Here is a 27,620-nt window from a genome sequence, read left to right on the forward strand (position 1 = left end):
AGATTCCACTGCTACAGGAGCATGTATGTAACACATACCCAGTATTGACAACAAATGTATACATTACTGCATATATACTCACACATTCCTTAACTGTAAACATTATAAATGCTTTAAGTTATATGATGGGAGAATTACATGAAGTGCCAAAAAATTTCAAGCATTTGCTATATACATAATTATAATAGCTATTAAATTGACATCAAAGAGAATTTAAATTTAATGCATATAATTATGTTCATTTATTATGGTGACAATTACAATGATTTATGATGGAATACTTTTTCGAGAGTGTTTATTTACATTCAAGTAGAGGACATAAAATATTTTTAAAGTATAAATAGGATAGGATCATTTTCTGCTTCTAGGTGGCAGTGGTGGTGGGTAAATGTAATCTTGATCCTTTGTGTCTGTGAAATTAATCTGGCTCTATAACATTAAAGTGATTTTAAAATACCCATGTGTGATAATTGTATACCTTTGCATGTGTTACTCTGTGATGATCGTTGACTTTCTTTGCACATCCCTGATCCTAAAATTTAGTATCCAACCAAATTATTTTGAATGGTCTATATTATATCAATTCTAATGCATACCTTCATACACTCCTCAACCACACATGGAAGCTTAAGATAATCCCCATCGACATTTATGGGATTCTGTAATGTAAATTATCTAGTATTGCAATATCATAGTTAAAGCTGATAACCTTCTGATAGAAATCAACCAAATCTTCCAGTGTAGAATACTGTGTTGAGACATCCTTGAATACATACTTTCCTGTGGTAGTCCGTTTTATCAAGTAGTGCTTACAACAACCTGTTGTCCTGTAGGGTCATCAATGTAATGAATAAACCCATATTATGTTGACAATGTGTGTGGGTCTGTGAAGCTTGCATGTGTATGTGTGTTAATTGTGTACACTACTGTTTCTGTTCTTATCACCTATGCATTCCAAGAAATGACACTAGGAGCATATTCAAGGTGGTTTCCAATTTAGTAGTGAGTTATTGGTGCAGGGGTCTTGGGGCTGACAGATTTTGAACCTTAAAATGCTTCAAAAGTTACTAATTTCATGACTTCATGGGTAGTATAAACTATTCTCATTATATGCTTTGTTCCCTTAAAGTCACAAACGTCATCAATTATGGTTTATGGCTGGTCAGATATTGTAGTGACCTAAATATACTATCATTTAAAAAACTTAAGATTTCTATTAAAGTTAGTCTCATATTTAAATCATTCTTTAATACCCATTAAAAATTTATCTAATTCAAAACAGCCAAGCTGTAAAAAAAGAGTGCGGCCCTGAGAAAGGCTATGGTGAAAAAAGATGTGAAATCCAAGGTGGCGGCCAAGAAATGGCTGTGATGGTAGGTTAATGGTAAAAATTTTAATACCGACAATTCAAGTGAATTTTGTGCCAAGACCAAGCGGCACCAAATTCACTGAATTGTTGTTATTAAAATTTTTACCATTAATCTACCATCACAGCCATTTCTTGGCCGCCACCTTGGATTTCACATCTTTTTTCACCATAGCCTTTCTCAGGGCCGCACTCTTTTTTTACAGCTTGGCTGTTTTGAATTAGATTTCACTTCTTTTTGCATTTGTATACCCCAAAGCCGGCTTATGGCTGGCTTTAGGGCTTTTTAACCTGTCATTTTTTTCTTTACTACAGGAAGAAGAAAAGATGAAGCAGGGTGATTTCTTTGTAGCTGACCTCTCTGCAAGGTGATCCTTCTAGCTGATCCCTCTAGCGGATAACTTGTTTGTAGCTGAACTCTCTACAGGGTGATTTGTTTGTAGCTGAACTCTCTACAAGGTAACTTCTTCTAGCTGATCTTTCTACAGGGTGATTTGTTTGTAGCTGAATTCTCTACAGGGCGATTTGTTTGCAGCTAAACTGCTGAACTCTCTACAATGTAACTTCTTCTAGCTAAACTCTCTACGGGTGGCTTGTTTCTAGCTGATCTCTCTACAGGGTGACTTGTTTGTAGCTGAACTCTCTACAAGGTGATTTGTTTGTAGCTGAACTCTCTACAAGGTAACTTCTTCTAGCTGATCTTTCTACAGGGTGATTTGTTTGTAGCTGAATTCTCTACAGGGTGATTTGTTTGCAGCTAAACTGCTGAACTCTCTACAATGTAACTTCTAGCTGAACTCTCTACATGGTGACTTGTTTGTAGCTGAACTCTCTACAGGGTGGTTTCTTTGTAGCTGAACTCTCTACAAAGTGACTTCTTCTAGCTGATCTATTTACAGGATGACTTGTTTCTAACTGAACTCTCTACAGTGTGATCTGTTAATAGCAGAACTTTCTACTAGGTGATTTGTTTGCAGCTAAACTCTTTGCATGATTGTTTCTTTGTAACTGAACTCTCTACAAGGTGACTTCTTCTAGCTGATCTCTCTACAGGATGACTTGTTTCTAACTGAACTCTCTACAGTGTGATCTGTTCGTAGCAGAACTTTTTACTGGGTGATTTGTTTGTAGCTAAACTCTTTGCATGATTGTTTCTTTGTAACTGAACTCTCTACAAGGTAACTTCTTCTAGCTGATCTCTCTACAGGGCAATTTGTTTGTAGCTGAATTCTCTACAGGGTGATTTGTTTGTAGCTGAACTCTCTACAAGGTGATTTGTTTGTAGCTGAACTCTCTACAAGGTAACTTATTCTAGCTGATCTTTCTACAGGGTGATTTGTTTGTAGCTGAATTCTCTACAGGGCGATTTGTTTGCAGCTAAACTCTCTACATGGTAGTTTCTTTGTAGCTGAACTCTCTACAATGTAACTTCTTCTAGCTGAACTCTCTACATGGTGACTTGTTTGTAGCTGAACTCTCTACAGGGTGATTTGTTTGTAGCTGAACTCTCTACAAGGTAACTTCTTATAGCTGACCTTTCTACAGGGTGATTTGTTTGTAGCTAAATTCTCTACAGGGCGATTTGTTTGCAGCTGAACTCTCTACAAGGTAGCTTCTTTGTAGCTGAACTCTCTACAATGTAACTTCTTCTAGCTGAATTCTCTACGGGTGGTTTGTTTCTAGCTGATCTCTCTACAGGGTGACTTGTTTCTAGCTGAACTCTCTACAGGGTGATTTGTTTGTAGCTGAACTCTCTACAAGGTAACTTCTTCTAGCTGACCTTTCTACAGGGTGATTTGTTTGTAGCTGAACTCTCTACAAGGTAACTTCTTCTAGCTGACCTTTCTACAGGGTGATTTGTTTGTAGCTGAATTCTCTACATGGTAGTTTCTTTGTAGCTGAACTCTCTACAATGTAACTTCTTCTAGCTGAACTCTCTACAGGATGACTTGTTTCTAGCTGATCTCTCTACAGGGTGACTTGTTTGTAGCTGAATTCTCTACAGGGTGATTTGTTTGTAGCTGAACTCTCTACAAGGTAACTTCTTCTAGCTGAACTCTCTACATGGTGACTTGTTTCTAGCTGAACTCTCTACAATGTAACTTCTTCTAGCTGAACTCTCTACGGGTGGCTTGTTTCTAGCTGATCTCTCTACAGGGTGACTTGTTTCTAGCTGAACTCTCTACAGGGTGATTTGTTTGTAGCTGAACTCTCTACAAGGTAACTTCTTCTAGCTGACCTTTCTACAGGGTGATTTGTTTGTAACTGAACTCTCTACAAGGTAACTTCTTCTAGCTGATCTTTCTACAGGGTGATTTGTTTGTAGCTGAACTCTCTACAGGGCGATTTATTTGCAGCTGAACTCTCTACATGGTAGTTTCTTTGTAGCTGAACTCTGTACAACGTAACTTCTTCTAGCTGAACTCTCTACAGGATGACTTGTTCCTAGCTGATCTCTCTACAGGGTGACTTGTTTGTAACTGAACTTTCTACAGGGTGATTTGTTTGTAGCTGAACTCTCTACAAGGTAACTTCTTCTAGCTGATCTTTCTACAGGGTGATTTGTTTGTAGTTGAATTCTCTACAGGTGATTTGTTTGCAGCTGAACTATTTTACATGGTGGTTTCTTTGTAGCTGAACTCTCTACAAAGTGACTTCTTCTAGCTGATCTATCTACAGGATGACTTGTTTCTAACTGAACTCTCTACAGTGTGATCTGTTAATAGCTGAACTTTCTACTAGGTGATTTGTTTGCAGCTAAACTCTTTGCATGATTGTTTCTTTGTAACTGAACTCTCTACAAGGTGACTTCTTCTAGCTGATCTCTCTACAGGATGACTTGTTTCTAACTGAACTCTCTACAGTGTGATCTGTTCGTAGCAGAACTTTTTACTGGGTGATTTGTTTGTAGCTAAACTCTTTGCATGATTGTTTCTTTGTAACTGAATTCTCTACAAGGTAACTTCTTCTAGCTGATCTCTCTACAGGGCAATTTGTTTGTAGCTGAATTCTCTACAGGGTGATTTATTTGAGCTGAACTCTCTACATGATGGCTTATTTGTAGCTGAACTCTCTATTAGGTACCTTTTTCTAGCTGATCTGACTACAGGGTGACTTGTTTGTAGCTGAATTCCCTACAGAATAACTTACAATGTAATATAACTGAGTAAATTATAAATGCAGCTGAATGCTTTATTAGGGTGACTGTTCTATTAGAGTATCTCGATCTCGCATTTGCTGCACCTAGTTGCCTTTCGAATCATAACTCAGTGATTTGTAATCCGATTCTTCTGTACTACTGCAAGGACTTTCTATGATAATTATTCCAGCTACATACTGATTTTCAGCTCGTTGCTCTAAGCGGTTTGCCTGGTAGATACGAAAACTAATAGTTTTTTTATTCATAAAAATCCATTGCGTAATTTTGACACAGGTTTGGTTTCGTGTCATATCTCCATGGTCTTTATCCCGATTCCTTTCAAACCACAAAAAGGCACTCCTACGATAGTTGCTCCATCTACATATCAATTATCAACTGATTCCTCCAAGGCGTTTACCCTGTAGGCGTGACAGACCTTCGACCTTATTTTACGCAAATAATCGGTCATAACTCCGTGAATGTTCATCGGATTCCTACCAAAGTTGATACGGAGATCCGCCTTAATGAGCCCTTTAAGTGTGCCAAATTTCAGCCAAATCCGAGCACGCATTCGTGTTTTATGGCGAATTTTGCGAAGTGTGCGAAATGAAGAAGATGAAGAAGAAGAAGATGAAGAAGAAGAAGAAAAAAACGAAGAAATTAAAACGAAATTTTGTTCGCTCGTATCTCGGAAATGGCTGGAGCGATTTTCTTCAAATTTGGTATGTAGACTACCCTAACTGGGCGGCATGTCTCCAGCAAATTTGGTTCCAATCGGATAAGGGATCACAGAGCTACATAGGTGTGAAAATTGCGTTTTCTTTCTTCCTGTTAATATACTCACGGTGTGGCGCGCCGGCTTCTTGGGCCGCACGACACACTATCGTGTGTCTTGATTTCTCTAATTAATGTTCTATTAGAATAGTTAGACTACTCTATTAGAATACATCTGACTGCTCTGTTAGACCATCTCAATCTTTATAAAGGAATACCCTTGACTTTGTTCTCCCCTTGTAAGTTTCCTAATGCACTGTAGCTATACTACTCTGTCCTGTTCCCATTTATTCTGTATAATGTTTGTGCTGTCAAACTAAGATAGTTTGGTGTTCCTGCTGCCCATGCACAAGTTAAATTTCAGAGAGGGTTTCCGGAACCTTAGGAAACCCCCTAAATATGGACAATGAGTTTTAAGTATTATAAGTTGAGATAATATGTATCTTTTAGGGCATCTAATGTATGTGTAAGAAACCATTTCATAGTTTAATGTAGCTCCTTGCTGTTAGAACCATAAGCCACCAGTCTGATCCTGTTGTGAGTCAGTTGTCACCGTCAACAGATGGTGATTGTTTTGGTAAGGTGTGCAGGGCCTCATGGACTCTCCTATAAGCGTCCATGTTCAGAACACTTTTTTCTAAATGCTATTAATACTGCATGTTTTATAAGATGGCTTGGAAGTAGGAATTCTTGGGAGTTCTAGTATTCTGTGGAAGCCACAAGAATTTCAACAGGCCACAGTATAGCTAGCAGCACCTGCACGCACCCCAACTTCTCTCTTATTCACTTTGTTTGTGGGATACATGTGATTTTTGTATTATATATATGTATATATATATATATAATATATATACAGTGTTGGGGCAATTACTTTTTAAAAAGTAACTAGTTACATATTGCATATATACGTATTACTTGCAACAGAACTATTTAATTACAGTTACATATCACTCATAAGATAAAGTAACTACAATATTATTACATATTATGTCCACAGCCTTAAGCTGTCATGTGTGCAACTACTGTCTTATCACGTGACATGATTGCGCTGTGTAAACGTTGGGTATAAGTAAGAAGCTGGTGAATAACTTCATTCAGTAGGCTTCGTTACTTCGTTGTGGCTAGGCATTACTTAGTGGATCAGTAATGTGATTAGTAACTTCATTACTTGTAGTAATAATATTACACAATATTAGACTTGTTACAGTAACTTCATTACTTATGCAATGCATTACATATGTAAGTAAAGTAACTTGAATTATATTACCTGTTTTTGTAGTGTATTTCGTTATATTACTTCGTTACCACAAAAGTAATAATTATTACAAAACATGTTACATAAGTAATGTGTTACCCCCAACACTATATATATATACCACTTTAGCGTGGGCGTTCAAAGGCGCCGCTCAGTGTTTAATTCGCATATTGCCCGGGCAATATCATGGGAAAGCGGTTTGCCAATGACTTTGATACCCAGCCAGTTCAAAGAATCAATGCGCTTTGACTTGTTATATTGAGCAACATAGAGCTTTGTATTGTGGGATTCGTTTTTGTAGAGGTTGCTAAGCTTAGTACATAGGCTAAGATAGAGTAGTTGGTTGTTACTAAAGGATAATGAAGGCACAAAATAATTGTTTGGGCGATTGTGGATGCGTATTTCTACCCACCGCGTATCAGCCTTTGAACAGACCACGGAACAGCAAAGCTACTACTGCTACGTTGAAATAGGTTAGTAACTTACAGTTCTAAGTACTTAACTTAATATAATAACTTACTTACTGTCCCAATAGCGAAGTTAGTTGGCTTAACTTAGTACAAAAATGATAACAATATAAACTCCATCCCACAATCGCAAGTTTTCTAACATTGCGTGTTGAAGCATAGTAACGTATTAATGACGTTTTAACGTATGGACAACGTTTTGATGGCTATTAGCCCACGCTATTAAAACCACAATCGATCTTCAGATGCTACTGTATAAAACAAACGGGATGAGTTCTCGTTAGTTCTTTCATCTATTAGGTGAGTGCGCCCCAAGTGATATATATCACTTGTACCATGGCTGCTTGGGATTTTGCTGACATATACACCCGCAGCCCTCAGGCCTGCGGCCCTCGGGCTTTGGGTGTATATATCAGCAAAATCCCTCGCAGCCATGGTATAACTATTACATATATACTAGATGAATAAAAAATTGGAAATTTTAAAATCGGAATAGGGATCGTTGTAAAAGCCACGAAACAAGAAGGGATCGCTGGGGTGGTAATGTAAACCACAAATCCCTATTTTGACTCTGTCGTAAATCTTTAGTTACATGCATGCTCTGTCATTTTGAAGTGAGTCAAAATAGGGATTTGTGGTTTACATTACCACCCCAGCGATCCCTTCTTGTTTCGTGGCTTTTTCAGCGATCCCTATTCTCATTTTAAAATTTCCAATTTTTAATTCATCTAGTTTGTGTACTTTTTATTAATCCAGTAATGGATTATGAAGAAGACTGTTGTGAATAGTGTATTGCATTCTGCATAGTAACACCATCAACATTTCAGTACACACATGAAACTGATCAAATTGCAGACTGAGAGTCTCCTAATATGAGCTACAATTCACATTACTGGTGCCTTTAATAGCTGTCAAATTCAGTGCAAGGATTGTTGGTATACACTTGACTGCATTATTAGAGTATTTACGTGACTGCTCTATTAGAGTATTTAATCTGGATAACCCGCCCACGTAAAGTGATCACAGAGCGGGGAAAACCACCTTGCAACAAAGTCATCAGCCCAGATTAAGCTTCCTGGCCTATACTGAGTCTAATAAAGACAGATTCTATTAGCCACAAGCAGCGCACACCAAAAAAACTTAACTTTGAGCGTGATCTTGTATGGCTTCTCGAGCGTAATGGCATTTTGGCAAGAAGAAACGGCCTGGTTTGGGCTGTTTCCATCCAAAAACGAAATCAAAAATAGGTCATGGACATGAAGAAGGACTAGGTAAGCATGGCTATATAGTTTTTAGCACGAAAAAGTGGATAACTTTTGCTGTACATGAATGAAACAAAATAATATTATGAATAATAAGAATAATAATATGAACAAAACGGCAAATTTCAGTTTTGTCCCAAATACACATACTGTTTCCTTTTCACTTGATACTTACTAGTGGACCAATACTCATTGCAAATAACCACCAGAGGGTGGTTTTGAGTTGGAGGATGCTTTCCAAGGTAGTTTTTAGGCGTGCGTTCTATTAGAGTTTTTGCAAAAAACATGGGCAATCCCTATTATGAACCCACTATCATGGATCATGATATATATATATATATATATATATATATACATATATAATAGTTATACCATGGCCACAGGGGATTTGCCTGATATATATGCCCAAGTCTGAGGGCCGTGGGCATATATATATCAGGCAAATCCTGAGTGGCCATGGTATAAGTAATATACACCACTCTGGTATGCTCACCTAATAGGTGAAGGAAGACAAACCTGCATTCACCACATTACTTTTATACAGAGGTTTGCAAACATCGATTGTGGGCACAAAAAAGAAATGATTGCGGGTTTCACTGGTTGTAGTGATACCATTTTAAACCAAATAACCACTTTGTGGATGAATAAAGTAACCTAAGGTGCTAAAATAAACACTTAGACATGTAGGTTGTGAATGTTTGGGGCATCTTTTCATGCAGTTGAAATGTACTCTGTAGAAAAACGATCCCCACATTGTAAAAATGATTATTTAGTGATGTCTTGTAACTGAACTATGCAATTCTGTCTCACTCAATTCTTTTTGCTTCACAACAGTGCCCCTAACTAAACCAAAATGTTTAACTCAAACCCACAATGCAAAACTTTAAGCAGCTCTAATTCAAACCCACAATGCACAACTTTAAGCATCTCTATATAAATAATCAAAGGGAACTGATGCTTTTTGGCTGCCTCAGCATCAAAGGCAGTTGTGGTCAGCGCTATATCATGATATCGCCCTAACCACAGGGCCTAGATATTTCCCTGTGGTCAGGGCAATATGTGATATATAACCCTGTGGTTTCCTTTGATCTGAGGTGTCAAAGTGGTATATATATATATATATATATATATATATATATATATATATATATATGCTTACTATGCGGTTTTGCAATGTACTATGAGTCTATGATTATACATTATGTCTTGACTAGAGCATTATTGTGTTTACATGTACATGTGGTCTTACATATAAGAAGTGTTAATAAGATAACCTTTGTGGCTTGTTACAAGTACTGTACTGCTGATTGAATCAGACACCAGCTGATTTTGAAACAGAACTTTGCCAATGGTTTAGTAGTTGGATATGATCACTGTCTTGGCAGACGTTGCAACACCAATTTGGCAACTGTGTGTTATACTGCTAATACTGATCTTTGGGTTGTTGCAAGTTCCGTTATAGTGTAAATGGTTTGAAATAGTGCGATGGGGAGACTGATACGCAACTGTGGGATAGCCTGTGGGGAGAATGGACCTACTACATGCCTGATAGACACATCAAAAGAGAGGTGATCATTGCTCCCTATTGTTTTATTTACCTCTGCAGTGGTATTGTCCAATGCAGAATTTATGGTAGGATCCCCACAGTATGAACTGCACATGAGGCGTGTTGGAATTGTCTGAGCCTATTATGCTATGGAATTGCCTATCATGTGTTTGCACAATGGTCCGCAATTGTCCCTACTAGGGCCCAAACGAACTTGGATTGTCAGGGTTCGAACATTCATCAACTAAAGTTCACGAATCTTTCGAACTTTTAAATAGAGCTGATTCCTGTTTATAAATTATAAATCACAGCATATTAAATGTTAAATGCATGTCTCACAAGTTTGCAACAAACACATGCAGTTGTACTGACTCAACAGTTTTACTGAGAAAACTTGAAATTGAATACCACAAGTAAAAATGTTTGTGATTACTAGGTTTTAAATACATTTTACTACTGCTATACAGTTGAGACAAGTGATGGCACCACATAGAAACCTTAAAACCTCATAGAGGCATGGCCTGTGATCACCACTAAACCATCAACACATAACTTAATTAAATGCCTAATACCATATGTCTGGCCTCCCCCACATCATTATGCAACAAAGCAAAATGGATAGCTTAACTGTATCACTATCTAATTAGTAACTATAGTTCGAACTGTTCAACCCACATTCGAATGTTCGTTCGTTCGAACGAACCTTCGAATTCATCAAAGTTCGTTTGGGCCCTAGTCCCTACTATGCTTCAATCGTGCTCCGTTGTGTCCCACATATGCTCTAAGAACACTGCATCTGGACCGCTAGCTCTATTAGAAAAAACTTGATGATTTGTGAATGTTCTATAAAGGTATTTTGACATACGGTGACTGTTCTGTTAGAGTATCTTGATTGTATTCCACTCTTCCCCTTTACTAGTTGTGACATAATTGGTGCAAGCTTAGTACTCGGTATTGAGGATAGTTAAGTGTTTGTCAAGCCAAATTATTATTCCACTATTGAGGACATAACAGCCTTGCCATGCCTTTTGACACTTTTCTATGCACCTTTTGTCCAACGCATGCACAACAATTATTCTCCAGTTAATGATCATCCCATTTTTAATTATTGCCACCCCTTTCCATCCTTGATCATGAATGTTGGTGAAACCAGCTGTGCCCCCTAGAATGGAAGTACCTCACACCTAGCCCACTACCATCAGGTCAGTATCACACCATCAAAGAAAACCCCATTGTATACAGTCGCTAGTTTAAATGAGGTTGAACATATCAAGTTAAGTTTTGTACTATAAACTAAGAACTCAAATGAAATAGTTTACAGTATGCGGGGCCTGGGCTGGCCCAAAACTGCCCAACTAACAGCCGCATACAAGCATGCCAGTAATAAAAAATGAAGTCTCCTGTCATGGAGGTTACAGATACCTGTCCAAAAAACTATTACAGATTGTGCCACAGCTCCTGAGGTAGTTGTAATCTTAACATCAGTTCATCAGTATACTGTACCACCAATTTTGATTCAGTTCTTACTTTTGTCTGATTTTATTAATTTTGTCATAGCTACAGTCTGAGTATTAAAGAAAGTATGATCAGGAAAAATATATGTAGGAGACTGCATTAGTACCATTGAACCATATATAGTTATTGACACCTAATTTCGTGGAGTATATAAACAGCGTTCGTGTTCTGTGCTTGTGTCTCTGAAGCTTTGGAAACCCATACATGATGAATTTCTGCATTTCTTCCCTTAACTTGTGGTATATATAGATTAGGTCAAACAACAGTTGGTGACTGTTTTCCATGTATCTATATAGGAACATTACAAGGATACTCGAGCTTCAATTTTAACTTATTAGCTTGCAGTTTCACTCCTCTTTCTTATTCATAATTATAGCTAGCACACTAACCACCCAAATATTTTACTATTGGATTGAAAATGTTTCAAAAAGCACCCAAATTCATGTAGTACTCAATAGAAGCCAATGTAAGGTTGAATTCATTGCAAGAATATGCATGCATGTGGTAGGTACAACAGCTATATCATACAGTATAGTAGGGACCACAAAGGAGTAGGCGTGGCCCACAAAATAACATTGCCCAAAAACCAGCCTCAATTTTCCCAGACGATGATAAGGCAGTGTTGGTTAGGTAAAACTAAGCCCAAACAAGCTTTCAGATCGACCCGAAATGCTTTCAACAAGTTGCTTTGAAATTTTTAAACAAAATTATTTAATGGAATTTTCTACTGACTAAGTAAGTAACTGACCGATACCTTCAGAAAAGTGTAACTCAATAATGGCTACAGCTACAGGCTTGATTTTTTCACTGTTCGACATTGCTTCATCCTGAGAGGTGCCTTTTGGCATACCGCAGTACATACAATGTATTCTTCATGGACTTACCAGTGTCCTCCTTTGTGTCCCATTCATCTTTACAGACAGCAAAAAGTGTTGATTTGGTAGTAGCATGTGATGGCTTCCCTTCGGAATGGAAATTGTCCGTATTTTCCATAGTGACTGTTTTGACTGCAGAGATACTTTTCGAACAGTTCTTGATTCGTACTGCCATGTAACGGGTTGAATATAGTTGTAATGGATATCAAACAGTATGGTAGTACTGTTTAAGTAGGGTTTGCATCAAAAGTGATGTGCGCCACCAAAAATGCCACATTTAAAAACCAGCTTAGAAACTTCTTACGCGACAAAAATCACCTTTACAGAATAATATTAGTCCATCTGTTTGTGACGTAATTTCGGATAAGGCTACTGATCACGTGACTTTAGCAAACTGCCATGTGCACCACCAAAAATGCCACATTTAAAACATGTGCGCCACCAAAAATGCCACATTTAAAAACTAGCTTAGAAACTTCTTACGTGACAAAAATCACCTGTACAGAATAATATTAGTCCATCTAAGGGGCGGCCGGATATAGAATTTTAAAAAATCATCAAAACCCGAAATTTCGTTCCTCACTTACTCACTCACTCACTCACTCACTCACTCACTCACTCACTCACTCACTCACTCACTCACTCACTCACTCACTCACTCACTGACCACAGTCGCAAGCTTAGAGCCTAAATAAAGCAGTGCATGGTCACCATTTTACGCCACAACAACAAACTCACCGGTGGGGTGTGCCTTTTGGGGTTCCGACGAGCGTGCACCCTGTGCGCCTTGTCTTTTCTTTTATCTTCAATCAGGCTGCTTGTCTTTCTTCTTCTTCATCCAACGAAACCATATCGAGGCGTTAATTTTCCATATCAACACTTTCTTTAAGCAGCATAATAGACACCACAAAATTATTTAAGGCGCTTAGACTACGCTACTGTATGGAGGTACCGGTACTCCACAATAGGTCACAAGATCACGCCCATTCTTTATTCTACTATTATCAATCTATCAATCGAGACCACAATGACCACGCCCCTTTTACGCTAGCTGTATTTGTGACCACACACCTTCAAGTTGGTAAGCTGATTTGAGATACTCTAGTCTAATAATCGATCGAAACCACAATGACCACACCCCTTTTTGGGAAAGCACACATCTTTGCAGGCTGACTCGAGATACTCTAATGCAGCAGTCACCCTAATAAAACAGTCACGTGTTTATAGCTAGCTGTAAGCTTTAACAAAAAACAAACTAAACAAACTAGTATATTAAAAATTATAAATTTAAAAATGAAGTAGGGTTCCAAGCGATAAAAAGTAGTGAAACAAGAGATGAAGCAATGGTACAGTAGCTATTACACTCAGTGTTAAATCCCTACTTTGGAATGGTATAACAATTATTCTGTGCTCAATGCCAAAGTAGGGATTTCCCACTGAGCTATGCTGTAATAGCTACCATTGCTTCATCTCTTGTTTCACTACTTTTTATCACTTGGAACCCTACTTCATTTTTAAATTTATAATTTTTAATATACTAGTTTCACTTTTCAGACGGTAATTGATATAACTGGGGTGCGTCATGTCCGTGCGTGGCACCATTTCTTTTGATATGCATGGATTGCAATGGTGCTTTTCGAACAGTTCTTGATTTGTAATGCTGTGTATTGGATCGAACATAGCTGAACAACAAAGCGTAATGGATACTTCACTTTTCAGATGATAATTGATATAGCTGGGGCGCACGGTGCCATTTCATAATTATGCTGTATGCATGGGTTCACCAGTCATAATAATTTCTTTACAAAAAAAGTTAATAAACAGGTACACAAAAAATTGGAATTTTTCAACTAGAGTAGGGATCATAGCACATCGATAAAAAGTACTGAAACAAGCTGGAGTAATGAATGACATTAAATCACAGTAAAACAATAATTATAAGAAGTGTTATATCCCTACAGCTGCGCTCAAGATACCAAAATAAAAATGCATAGTAGGGATATAACACTTCTTATTGTTTTACTGTGATTTAATATCGTGCACTACTCCAGCTTGTTTCATTACTTTTTATCGATGTGCTATGGTCCCTACTCTAGTTGAAAATTCCAAATTTTTTGTGTACTTGTAATCACTAAAGCCTTAAACCACGTGCATTGTACACCTATGATTGGCATATATATAGAAAGTGGAAAAGAGCACCAATTTATATAATTATAAATGAACCCAGACAATAATTACAGTATGTAGCTAGTAGCTTATTTTTTACCTTAGTTCATGCTTTGTCACATTACAGAGTTTTACAGGTTGTAATGCTGCAAGTTCGGTTTATTATGGAAAAACTTTAATTGATACTGTATATTGTAGACCTATAGGCTGGCATAATGATAGGCAGAACAGTAAATATAAGTCAACGCAGACCATAATATATATGACCGGGCTTGCGAAAACAGGGAATGTGGCCACAAACTACACCCTATCACTCTACAGGTCATATCTCAGTAGTAGAAAAGTATATTTCCATTCTGTAACTTGCATCATGATGCCAACTAAATGCTTACTAAGAGCCGAAAATTGCAAAGCCATAGCATAGTGGTAAAGAAAGTTATGAGTGATGAAAGTGTGAAAAAGTAGGTAAAAATCATGTGCCCACATGCCCTATTACCGCAGGCCCAGTCACATATGCTGTTAACAAATTGAAAAGAACACATGCTAACTAAGTGGCATTACATCATACAGGTTATAGCATTTACAAAAATTAATGCTAACCTGTGTGACAGTGAATATCCGAATTGGCTCTGACTGAAACGAATTAAGAAGCTACCATTTGGTGCACTGTTTAGTCTTTCTTCTGCTTGCTTCCGTGTCATCATACCATGAAACCATGAGGGAAACTTCCCTCTACTGATCAGGGCAGCTGCAGGCTCACTCTGTGTGGGCATTGAACTATAAGATTTACACACCACAGTTGTGAGATATGCATGATCATTAAATATTTTATGCTCACTTTGGTCTGGTTTTTTTATTTTCATCCACAACCTATTAAAAACTTATAGCTTATGCACACAATATAGTCAGTTAAACTCACAGCTTCTTTTGTGTTGGCTGATGATGATCTGGGTCTTATTTGGTGTGTAATAACTGTAGAAGGTTGTACATATTACATTGCAGCAGCTAAAATTGAAAGGCCAGCTATAGCCCAACATGCAAGTATACAGCCAAATGCAAACAGTCCAAAAACTGGTTCAACAGGAGTGGGGTTTCTGAGGTTTCTAGAAAGTGATCATACAACCCTAATTGTCAGCAGTCATCCGAATATAACAGTCAAACTTTTAAACTGCTGAAAGCTTTCAGATTCAATTTTAGAAAATCTGATTTTCAAAATTTCCTGGGGTACAGCATCCCCTTACCTTTACCATTAGTATGCTTCACATGTTATTGTGATTTTCAACACTATAAGCTACACGTGCAATCTTCTTTTCTAGCTATAAGGCTATGTAGGTAGCTATAGGCTCTGGCATCACAGAAGTCTGGATTGGACATCAGTCACTGAAAATCCTAGAGCTTTCATGATCAATGCATGGGTATAGTTTTGCATGACAGGTTTTAGACTAAGTTTAAGGTGCTTGGTGAATAAAAGATATTCATTCAAGTTTCACACACAACAGTTCATTATGGTGGCACTATCGGCTCAATTTGGCTGGTCTTTAATTTTATGGTTCAATCAGGTGTAACTTCAAAAATTCAATTACAACTATAGGTGTAATTGAATTTTTGAAGTTACACCCGATTGAGCCATAAAAGACCAGCCAAATTGAGCCAATAGATGAACTGTTGTGTGTCTGTTGTGTGTGAATGTTGTAAAATGGTCCCAGGTGTACATCCTAGTAATCATCAATTATGCTCATTAATTTTTAACACAGCATTAAAGCTTAGAAGCTTCATTAACATCTCAAAAAAAGCTTTAAATGGTGCATTTGCATATTCATTCCAGTTTTAGTTTGTAGGAATCATGTTGCCTTGGTGCAAACTGCAAACTATGTTGAAGTTAGGGGGCAATGGGGCAATGGAGCAGATGATGTCAAGCTACATCAGCAAGCACACTTTATCTGAAGACCGGGCATATATGCCTACAACAAAAAGATCAACTAATTTTGATAGTAATTAATTTAATCCGTTGATTTCTCTACGCAATAGCACAACTGTGTTATTTTACAGTATACACAAATAAAAGTCAATGGCATTTGCTTCTCCTGGTTACTATGCCTATTAAATTGAAATTTCAAAAGAAGATAATGCGTACTCTGACCTCAGTCTCTCCCCAAAATTTAAGTACCCAAACACAAATCCATATATACGTGGAGTAAAAATAAACACATTAGTATATGTACAGTTTACCTGGGCTCAGCAAGTTAGGGTTAACCTGGTTAGAGTTTGAATCATCTTCTTTTTCAGCCAAATACTCCAACTGCCTGTTTACTTTTGCTATTGATGGCCTATCCTTTGGAAGGTTATTGAGGCAGCTTTTGATTAATGGAATCAATGTGTCTGACATACTTTTGTCAACACCATGCATAATACAATCAAAATAATGACAACGTCTTTCAGTTTCAGACTGAGCTTTGAGTTCACCAGTAACAGGATCAGCAATTACAGGCTCAGTGGGGGTTGGCCACTCATGGGAAAGTGTGTGGAGCATCACACAACCAAATGAGAATACATCTATCTTAACACCATAACGACTATGTACTTGACTTAATGCCTCAGGTGGCATGAAGTCCACAGTTCCAGGTGCCCTTGTCATTTGTGATAGTCCTCTTGGATCTACAAAGCGAGAAGCACCTAAATCACCAATTTTTGCTACTAGCTGTGGTCCTTTTGAAATCAATACATTGTTACTCGACAGATCTCTGTGAATAATAGGTGGGTCACTAGAATGAAGGTACTTAAGGCCATGTGCTACATCAATCATCAAACGCAGTTTGTTATTAATCAAAATTCTTGGCTCTTGTAGTAGGTAATCGGTCAGATTACAGTGAAGTCGTTCCATCACTAGACTAGGCACTACAGCTCTAGGAGGAAAATAAATGCCATGAAACATTACAATGTTGGGATGAGACATGTGTAAGCATCTGCTGCATTCTCTTTCAAAGTATTCCTTGACTGATTGAAACTGTAAGGTATCCGTTTCAGTAAAAATAGAGTGGATTTCCTTGACAGCAACTTTACGTCCTCCCCATTCAGCCTCTAGGACCCTTCCATTTGCTCCCCTGCCAATTTCCTTTCCCAATCGGATATCTGGCAAGATGTGATCGTTTAAAGATATACTCAAAGACGAGCTCAAAGAAGACTTAGCACCAGCCATTGCTACGGCAGTTACAAAGGTGCACGTGCAATCTCACGTGCATTCCTACCTCCGAGACCGATTACTGTACTGCATTGCACTGTACAGTACACCAGTACACTGCAAAAATATAGCTCCACCCTATACCGGCGTGCGCAAGTAGCTCTGAACAAACCGCACCATTAGTATCACGTGATTAAGGGAGTTTAGACCCGCGATCGAGCCTGGAAGTATCTGGTCACATTCATACAAGAATTTACCATGTTTAATTCGAAGTCAATTCCAACGGACCATAAGGACTTGATACATGATGTATCGTACGACTATTATGGGAGGCGAATGGCAACTTGTTCCAGTGACCAAAGCGTGAAGGCAAGCGCGTAGTACAACAAAGTAATATTCAGTGCCTTCATTTTTCTTGTGTTTGAACAGGTATGGGACCTTGGAGAAGACGGGCAGTGGCAATGTACTGCTTCTTGGAAGGTAGGGTGTGCAGTAATTGAGATGCATCAGTATTATTCATGTGTCATAATGTAAGATGACTGACAGCTTACTAAATAAAAATGCTGAAATGCAGTAAATTACATTCAATATGTACATTTTTAATAACTTGAGAAGTACATACTTACGAAATGGATATACAAATAATACAGTAGCATTTTGATGCTTGTGCATAGATACATTTCATCATGGCTTTTATATAATGCAGTGATAGTATCAATACATTGCGGTGCATCACCCAACCGTGTTATCAGTATTTGGTTATTTTCTGTATTATGCACTTGTCAATTTCATGCCCCACTCCCGGGGGGGGGGAATACAGGGGATTTGACAAATCGTGTCAAATTCCCCACTACTGGGCAAAATTGGCTGTCAAATCCCCACTATGTCCCCACCCCAATAGTAGGGGATTTGACAACACCTCAAGGATGACTAAGCGTATATTTCATGCATGCGACTAGTAAAAAACCTGCCCTGTAGCTAGTAAAATTATAGCAAGTGCGATTCTATTGTTTAGAAATGCAACTACCGAAAATCGGTCAGTAAATTGGACAACTGTCATTTGTCCCAGGGGTGGGAACAAGAAGCAATGTCAAATCCCCACCTGGGGTGTGGGGATGCCTGGGGGTGGGGGATGAAATTGACAAGTGCATTACCGTAGATACCCTAAAATTTTGGCATCTCTAAATATTCGACACTCCCCGTGCTTTGAACGCAATGTGCTCTAAATTTTGGCAAGCGTAGGAAACTAAAGTTTCTAATTATAAGTGCACTAATTTTTCAGCACTTGGGGTAATAGTTGACGAAGGTCTCTCAAGTACTGAGGATTCCCAGTGACCTCACACAATGTGCTACCTCGATTGCTGGATGAAACACGAATTGTGAAATTGCTCAGGGAACGTACCCAACTATATTGTTGTGTGACATGGCTAGCTACCGCAAAACGATCTTCGTTTCTGTTCACAGAATAAAATCTCTCCTGGCCCCACATCTCCTTGTAACATGAAACACCCTCAGGTAACGCTTTGTTGAGCCATGGTACACTTCATGCAGCATAACATTGTCTTGCAAGAGTGCAAGCGATAAAAAGCTTGCTAACTAAAGGGCGTGGCACCCATTTGCTCATGAGTATTCATTCTGTTTTGTTTGGGATGATATATGCGAGAAAAATGGGTGCCACGCCCTTTAATTAATGAGTTTTAATCGCTTGCATTCTAGCGAGACTACATTGCATTTGAGTGGTACCATATACAGTGTATATATACCTGATGGATAGAACGAAATGCCTTTACAAAAGACACTTATATAATAAGTATCTGCTGGACGGATTTATCATGAGATAGTTTAATAATTATTATTGATTGTGGTTTCTATATTACTTGTTGAAATCCTTTATATTACGCCTGAGTGATTGTATTCAAAAGCGATGTGGTAATGACATTGACCATCCCTGCTGGATAATGTAGGCAATCATAGTATATAGCACTGCGGCCGAGCGAGTGTTTTGGTATTGCTAGCTCTCCTTCAAGGCATTCCTGTTGGTCCCTGTAGAAGGAAATCCAGAAAGTAAGCAGTAAACGGATCGCAAATAACAGCCATGAAGCATGCAGACTGTATTAGGGATAGATCCCTAAAAATTCAACAACAACACCGGGTTGGTACATTTTTTTCCTAATTGTTCAACCAGACACGAACAGAATTAATTTCTTTCTGCCGAATTTTTAGGGAATCTACGGTATATTGTTATTTTTCTTGTACAAGGATTTAGGTTAGAACATGAGCATGCTTTGTTATTGTCATACCTACACAAGCTTCTGATGTTGCAGCCAGAAACTCTTGACAAAATTAAACTTTAATCATTGTTCTCATTTATTGTTGCTGTCATATGATCACCTAATCTCCGTTTTCCAAGCATGTACATGATATGAATGGCTCAAATTTGACAGTAAAGGTTATACCGATTTTTATCAACTTTTTTATTATTTTATCAAAATTCCATTTCTAAGGAATTGGAAATTAGCTGCCCCACCTACATACAATATGTGGAGAATGGGAAACAAAAAATTTATTCATGCTATAAAAACAGGATTTAAATTATAAATCATGTGAGTGGACATGTCAAGACAATGGATGTTTACTTACCATCACTACCCATTGCTGGGGCTGTTTATCACAGTGGGTTCTAGACACATGTCAGCCACCGGAAACACCCTGCTACCTTGGAATCCTACTGGCTAGCTAGTTGGTCCTTGGATAGTTGCTCAGAAGTTTAGCCTCCGTGTGACCTGTCTAGCTTTATCTAATGATATACCATTTTTGCCTGCCTGCCTGTCACCCACAACACCACCAATGGTGGCGTGCTCATGTTACAAATATACTTGTATAAAGTTGCGTAAGATCATGGTTATATCCTTAAACACTTTAGTCAGCTGTATTCACAGTGTAACTTTTAACCTTTAGCTTGAGATCTGTATCAAAATTGTGATATCCATGTGTATACATTTGACAGTTTAGTTTGTGGTGGTCTCATCTATAGTGGCTTTTATTTAGCACGTGGTTCTGTGTGTTGTCAAAAGTAAATAGGACACTAAAGTTATATACAACTGTATATTCTTTGTGAAAGTAATGTTTAGCTACTGTGTGAGAGCCACTAACCAACCATTTGACTGCATCAAATGTTACTCATAAAACAGTAGTCCCCAAATGTTAATTCTGTAAATGTCTTCTAGACTGTAGACAATGTTTTGATGCACTCTTCTCCATAGTTAGTGTTGGTTGGTTACTATTTATAGAATTACGGTTACTATTTATAGACACACTCTGGATCAGTGTGGAGGGTCACATGGTCACATCCTGAGTTTGGTCAAGTGTTGGCTACATGTTCTTTTGACCGTACGGCTTGTATCTGGGAAGAACAAGGTGAGCCTGTTGAGTGTATACTAGTGATGCCATGATATATCATATATCGCGGTAATTGTGGTAGAAGCATTTCATGATAATCGTGATAGAGAAAAATCTATATCGTGATATAAAATTATTTAGTGAAAAGTGACTTGATATTTGCAAAATATGAGGATATTTCTCTGGCAAAATGTAAAAAAAAACTAGTGTCAACTTTGCCAAATCATTATTGATTGAATAAAACTTGTCCTGTGAAAGCATTAACATATTCAATTCATTTAATACATCATGACTATCAGGATATAAGTCCCACGGTATCATGAATATCGTGATATTAAAATTTTCATATCGTGGCATCACTAGTGTGCACTGCCATTCTTATACCGTATACATTTCTGATACACTATGTAAAAATTGAAACACTGTCTAGAGCAGCTGACTGAAACTGTGTGGCGAAGTCCGTAGTTTCATGTAATTTGGGAGCAATGCATGTGTACAGTGAAGAGCCCAATTATCTGAAGGGTGTTCGTGTAACAGAATACCATGCACAATAATAATTCTGAGACAAAAAAGTAAAGATGATAGTTTGATCAAATAGAAGAATGTTCATTGCTCATAAAGCATTAGAGGTTCACCAATTCTTATGGAATGCACTCTGGTCAAAATTTGCTGTTTCACTGAACAATAGATAGCGATGTTACCCAAAGTCAGTTTTACATTACAGTGAGTTTGTCTTTATATTGAAAATAGCCAATGGTCATACTTTTGTTTGCAGGAACATTGTAGTGTCACAACCAAATACATTGTCTTTAATTGTTGCATGCATACTTTGCATTTTAACCTTTTGGTAAACGATTTATAACTTTACCTTCATTTCAGTTCGGGAGAGTACTGGGTCAGTTCGACAGTTACAGACTCACTGGGTGAAGAGGGCAACTCTTGTTGATAGCAGAACGTCCGTCAATGACATCAAGTTTGCTCCCAAACATCTCGGCTTACAACTGGTAAATGCTGCAAATGTATAATAGTATGTTGTATGTAGTTGATTTGTATAAAGTAAGAATATATTTCCAGCTTAATCCTTAAACCCACATAGACCAGAAAACAGGCCCAAATATGCGTGCCTTGCACAAAGCGCTGTAACTTTCGAAGCATCTGTCCTCTGGCTACGCAATTATGTCATTCTACTTGTGATGTAACAAGGATTAAAATGATACCAAGGGTTTTTCCCAAACGCTAAACAGTGAGGCCAAAACTAACATTGTAACTTTTTGGCAAGGAAACATGCAAACACTTAGCATACTGTACCTTTATAGAATGTTCCATAACTCAATGGTGGTTGCTCCGATCAACTTGCAACAAGTTCTGTTCATTTTGCCATAGAAGTTTCTATCAGGCCATATATGACTCACTTGAGTAAATCCACAATCGAAATTGAAGACAAGGCAAGAATTTCAAAACACGGAGACGCGACTCGCTGTCATTCATTGTTTCATAACAAGTAAGCCACTGTAGTTACAGTGTTCATTTAACCTTCTCCAAGTAACCAAGTGAACAAACTTTTACACAATGTGTTAGAATTAATTTACCCCACCTAGTGTTACCATGCATGTCCATGTTGTGTAAACATGCATTCCCCGAAAGCTCTTTGCGGGTTTAGTACAATCCCCTTCAAAACAGTTGTCAAGTTTGTTGACCAGACTTTTACACAACGTGTTAGAATTAATTTACCCCACCTAGTGTTACCATGCATGCCCATGTTGTGTAAACATGCATTCCCCGAAAGCTCTTTGCGGGATTAGTACAATCCCCTTCAAAACAGTTGTCAAGTTTGTAATTGCCTAACTTTAGAATTATGAAATGCAAATTACTATGATTCAATTGATAATACTGTACGTAGCAACAAAGCAAACCCCAAAATAAATATTTTTTGTAGTACATTGTTAATTCCATCGGCCACAATTTTCTATCAAAGTTTTGTGTATATTGAGCTCTATTTAACCACTCTTAATACAACATACAATTTTGTGTTTATAAATCTTTATGCCTTTATGTCAAGAGAGCATGAGCACTTGATTGTTCAACTTTGTGGTACTTATATGCACATCATGATGTAATATTACTAGTGCTGAGCGATAGTAAAAATTTTACTATCACGATAGTTACTCATTAAATATCGCGATAGTGAATACTATCCCGATAGTTTATGAAACACTTTGCTCTTAACAAAGTCTTAGTTGTATAGCTATGATTTGTAGTCATATAGAAAGTTATTTTGTATGCACAGGACATTTGTTAATTAACTGCGTGGGCGGCCGATGGAATATGGACTTTTGGTAAAGCTTTTACAGGCCACTCCTTTGTAAGAAAGCTGGTAATACCAACTGTAAAACAGTATAGAAGGGTTGTTAATACCATTTTAATGCAGATCTGAGCTTATCATAACTATCACGATAGTGATATCCCTACTATCGCGATAACGATAGTGATTTACTATCGCGATATATCGCACTATCGATACTATTGCTCAGCCCTAAATATTACCTCACTTACTGGTCACATTAGGCAACGTGTTCTACTGATGGTCAGTTGAGGATCTACGAGGCTCCTGATGTTATGAACCTCTCCCAGTGGTCCTTATTAGTGAGCACCATACTATGGTGTGTGTCAGTATTGTCATTATGTGTGTTTAGCATCAGATAAGTTGTAAACCTGGTAGTAGCTGTCTATCATGGAACCCCTCAAGGTATTGTATGGAAGTGCTGCACACACTTTGTTTCCACATACACATGTACACACTGCACACACACTCCACTACAGACACCCAGATCCCATTGAAACAACTGAATGGACTCCCTGTAATACTGGTGCAGATAATGCGAATAAAATTTCTTTCTCAAGGAAGTAATAGCAGCAACTGGGTGTCGAAAGTTGCATTTACCAGGTCAATGCTTAAATCACTCAGCCGTGAACAAACACATACATGCACAAACTTGCACTCTTACATAAACAAGTGTTATGTGTGTGCCAAATGCACAAAAAAATCAATAAGTATGTGTTTAATCACAATTTCATAAAGGTCTCGGTTCACAATGTTTGGTTGATTAATATAGTGAATATCAAGATTGTTCCTCTAATACCCATGTAACTATTAATATGCTGTTGTAAGAGCATGACATGTGTACTGTTAGATGCATGCTGCTTATCACAATGGAAGATTGACTAGTGTATGTTCTATTAGGGTGTTTTGGATTCATTGTCATATGCTATGTAACTAAGCAAGGTGGATTCAAAATTTGAGACTTGTTCTGTACTTTTAAACCTGTATCTTATGTCTTTCTGTCCTTATCAGTTAGTATGATGTTAATGACTGTGCTGTAATATATAGTGTACACTTATAGGATACATGCTCCCATGTTGGTGGTGGGTACAGATGATCCAGGCTCCATGATGGCCAGTGGACTACAGATATTTGAATACAGTGATGTTAACAGGAAGTGGCAGAAGCTACAGAACATACTGGGGATTGTACATGATCCGGTACATGATGTGGCTTTTGCTCCTAACCCTGGCCGGTGGGTGTAGTGTACTGAGGGGATCACATGAGTTCTTTTGTATTGCAGGTCCTACCACATGTTAGCTGTAGCATCACGTGATGTACATGTGATACGACTGATACCTAAAGAGTATGTACTATTATACTATTACAGTTCAATTTTTGTGTAGGTGCACTTGTGTGTACAAGTGTGTGGGTATGCGAGTGTGTATGCACACTTAATTTTGACGGACATGAAAGTTAGCGGATTTCTTGGTTGCTTGGCTGTCCCCAAACTGTTTGATCCTCAATATTGTTTACTCTATATGGGTATGCAGGTTTCTGCCCAGGAATTCCTGAGTGGTGGATATGCTGTGTGCTGTATTAGAATGCTTGTGTATTATATTCGCATGTACATCAGTGATGTACATATGTAAGAATTGTACTGGTCAGATTTAAGAATGTACTTTTTGGTTTTTAGAGGTACTGGTCTCTTTGAATCATATGGGTAGAACTCTGGTATGTAATGGTAGTTAAGACTTTTAAACATTGGAGTTTTTGGCTTTATTAAGAGTATCTTGTTTGTGTAGTATCAAGTTGATGTTGTGCTACTTCTAAAAACCAGGTATCATGCTCATCTGGAATTAACCAACTATGTATTACTATGCTATAGGTCTTTGTTTTGTAGTAATTCATCAATTAATTATTTAGGATCTTTTAATTCGTGAAAAAAAATGCGTTGCTATGCACTGCTAAGGAGCGCTTGTCAATCAAACTGCTTTAAACAACATTACACAGAACGTGTTTTTCAATTGTTTCATAGTTTGTCTATTGTTTTTTGTTGTTGTTTTTTCCTGCAAATTTGCTTGACAAAGCCTCAAGGTTGCAATTCATTTTTTATTCGTGAATGAACCACCTTCGAGCCAAAGCTTACCTGTGCAGAAGTATAATACACATGTACAGGTTTATGTACTAGTTGCTTTTTACCATTTAATGGTTTGCTCATTTGGGTACACACACAGACACACTCTTTTACGAAAACTATACCAGGCATACACTCAAAAAATTTTTTGGAAAATCTTTCAATTTCAATTGTATTCTTGTCATGTTTCACAATAATTAATGTGATCAAATGATAGTTGTCACTTCTTCCCCACAGTAAAGATCAACATGGTCACACAAGATTGGACACAAGACATCCAGCACAATTTGATCACAATAGTTCACAGGTAACTACAGAGTAGGTGGGGCTACTGAAGTGTATACCACACCTGCAGGTATGGCGTGTGGCATGGAACGTGACAGGAACTGTGCTAGCATCTTCTGGAGATGATGGCTGTGTACGACTGTGGAAGGGTGAGAACTTGTAAACAATATCTGTTAATTTTACTGCCCTTTTAACCAATTGCCACATTTTGGGGTTTCAAGCTGATTGGGTTAGATAATTAAACTTATTACATATTGACCTAATAAGGGCAGGTTTTGTAATAGTTGTATCATGTACCCAAGTGATTTGCCTGATATGTATACCCAAGCTCGAAGGCCGTCAGGCCTGAGAGCGTGGGTGTACATATCAGGCAAATCACGAGGGCACGTGATACAACTGATATGTACCATGCCAATGCAGGCTGGGCAATTAATCATCCAAACCAATATGAGACCCACCACTGAATTCGTTATATAGACAAACTTGTGAAATTCGATTATGAGACAGTAGCAACTAATGTTGTGACTACGTCTGTTAACATGAACGGGCAAGTCCTAAGGGTACCACGGAAAAGTTCAATTTAGCAATTTTACAAGGATTTTAAAGCCGCTGCATTGTTTTACAGACTGTTTACAACATTTACTAAATATTTGTAGGGATAAGTTTTGCTGTAGAGTGTTTATCTTGTGTTGCTCGAAAAGTCAGCATGTCTGTATTGAAAAATGTGGCAAACCGCTTGTGAATATATGCTATAGCACTAGTTCTCCCTTAAACCAATGTTTATCAACACGTAGGATGGCAAGGGTGACAAATAGCTTCCATCTGAGTGTTGTAGGATGCAAAATTGGACGAATGGTTTTCATCACATGACCAATAATAAATTCCCACAATCGATTTCGGCTTGAGTTTTTATATAAAGAAATTGACGGTACTGCTCCCATATCAAGGCCATGGTTCATCTAAATGTACCATAGCCATGGTTTAGCTTAAATGTACCATGGCCAGCCAGGGTTTATGAGATATGTACTCTGAAATATGCCTTTGAAGTTAGGTGGCTTCTAGTGATGTGCGATATATCGAAAAAATATCGATTTTGCGATAATTTTGTCGATATCGTTATCGTATTGATTTTCGATAAAAGGTAATATTTTGCGATAATTATCGAAATATCGAAGAATACTTCGATAAATCTACAGCATTTAGTGTGTGATTGCACAATCACGCTAGAAATGAAGGTTGGTTATGTACTATCTAGCCACTTTAAAAACTTGTCTACCAGTTTTCTAGGCTTATTAGTTTTATGCAATAGTTTATGTGTAAATTGTATTTCAATCATAATTATAAATATCGGCTGCCCACGCAATTACACCACCCACACAATTGAAAATTATCGAAAATCGTATCGAAATTTCGATATTTACCCCAATATCGTATCGATATCATATCGAAATAAAAATCCTGATATCGCACACCACTAGTGGCTTCATGGTACATGGTCTTTTAAAATCATATAGTGTGTCTGTGTTATATCGGGTTATTTATGTTATTAAGCAAATTACATGGACAATTGGAAGAATATTGGAACAATTAAAGCTGATGGTAGTCTAGCTCCCACCATCACCTCATCACCACAGCAACAGGCCACTCCCTCTTTACAACAACCACCACCGCCTCAGACATCTTCTATGGCTGCTTTCCCAGGTGGTATGGCACCATCCAGCAGAAGTACATGGTAAGAAATTAATTTAGTTCACTTACAGTATACTATTTGCTTTTTAGGTTTAAAGAAGTGACAGATGCACTATGATCAACTGTTTGCAATCATTGTCTTGTACATGTCATGAATATTGAAGTTGTTCAAATGTATGGATCACATGATACCTGGTGTATAGCCATAGATAATATATATCATACCTAAAGCACTGTAGTAGTTACT

At 37.8% G+C, this 27,620-nt stretch overlaps 2 protein-coding genes across 2 annotated transcripts; one reads left to right on the forward strand and one right to left on the reverse strand.

Moving 5' to 3' along the window:
• Nucleotides 1-207: 207 nt before the first annotated feature.
• Nucleotides 208-17,706, reverse strand: LOC136263166 (probable serine/threonine-protein kinase DDB_G0271682). The gene is made up of 8 exons (XM_066057675.1): nt 16,595-17,706; nt 15,285-15,337; nt 15,204-15,235; nt 14,966-15,142; nt 710-827; nt 597-659; nt 479-532; nt 208-429 (listed from the first exon to the last, which is right to left on the reverse strand). Exons 1-8 carry the CDS (start codon nt 17,559-17,561, stop codon nt 352-354), a joined length of 1,542 nt encoding a protein of 513 aa, XP_065913747.1. The 5' UTR covers nt 17,562-17,706; the 3' UTR covers nt 208-351.
• LOC136263167 (nucleoporin SEH1-like) lies at nt 17,702-27,603 on the forward strand. Its single transcript, XM_066057677.1, has 12 exons — nt 17,702-17,912; nt 17,973-18,023; nt 20,855-20,960; nt 21,822-21,946; nt 23,508-23,585; nt 23,636-23,688; nt 24,344-24,517; nt 24,566-24,628; nt 25,637-25,706; nt 25,755-25,833; nt 27,236-27,416; nt 27,464-27,603. Exons 1-12 carry the CDS (start codon nt 17,802-17,804, stop codon nt 27,489-27,491), a joined length of 1,119 nt encoding a protein of 372 aa, XP_065913749.1. The 5' UTR covers nt 17,702-17,801; the 3' UTR covers nt 27,492-27,603.
• The last annotated feature ends 17 nt before the right edge of the window (nt 27,604-27,620 follow it).

Source organism: Dysidea avara, chromosome 8 (genome assembly GCF_963678975.1).
Source record: "Dysidea avara chromosome 8, odDysAvar1.4, whole genome shotgun sequence".
Classification (NCBI taxonomy): Eukaryota; Metazoa; Porifera; class Demospongiae; order Dictyoceratida; family Dysideidae; genus Dysidea; species Dysidea avara.

What these genes read in the sequence shown, in the direction of transcription:
- LOC136263166 (XM_066057675.1), bottom strand. Translation starts at nt 17,561, where the DNA reads ATGGCTGGTGCTAAGTCTTCTTTGAGCTCGTCTTTGAGTATATCTTTA. An exon ending in CCCTAACTTGCTGAGCCCAG is followed by an intron (nt 15,338 to 16,594) that starts GTAAACTGTACA and finishes AACCTTCTACAG; the next exon opens with TTATTACACACCAAATAAGA. An exon ending in AATAAAAAAACCAGACCAAA is followed by an intron (nt 15,143 to 15,203) that starts GTGAGCATAAAA and finishes TAAATCTTATAG; the next exon opens with TTCAATGCCCACACAGAGTG.
- LOC136263167 (XM_066057677.1), top strand. Translation starts at nt 17,802, where the DNA reads ATGTTTAATTCGAAGTCAATTCCAACGGACCATAAGGACTTGATACAT. An exon ending in TTGTATCTGGGAAGAACAAG is followed by an intron (nt 20,961 to 21,821) that starts GTGAGCCTGTTG and finishes CCTTCATTTCAG; the next exon opens with TTCGGGAGAGTACTGGGTCA. An exon ending in CCATCCAGCAGAAGTACATG is followed by an intron (nt 27,417 to 27,463) that starts GTAAGAAATTAA and finishes TTTGCTTTTTAG; the next exon opens with GTTTAAAGAAGTGACAGATG.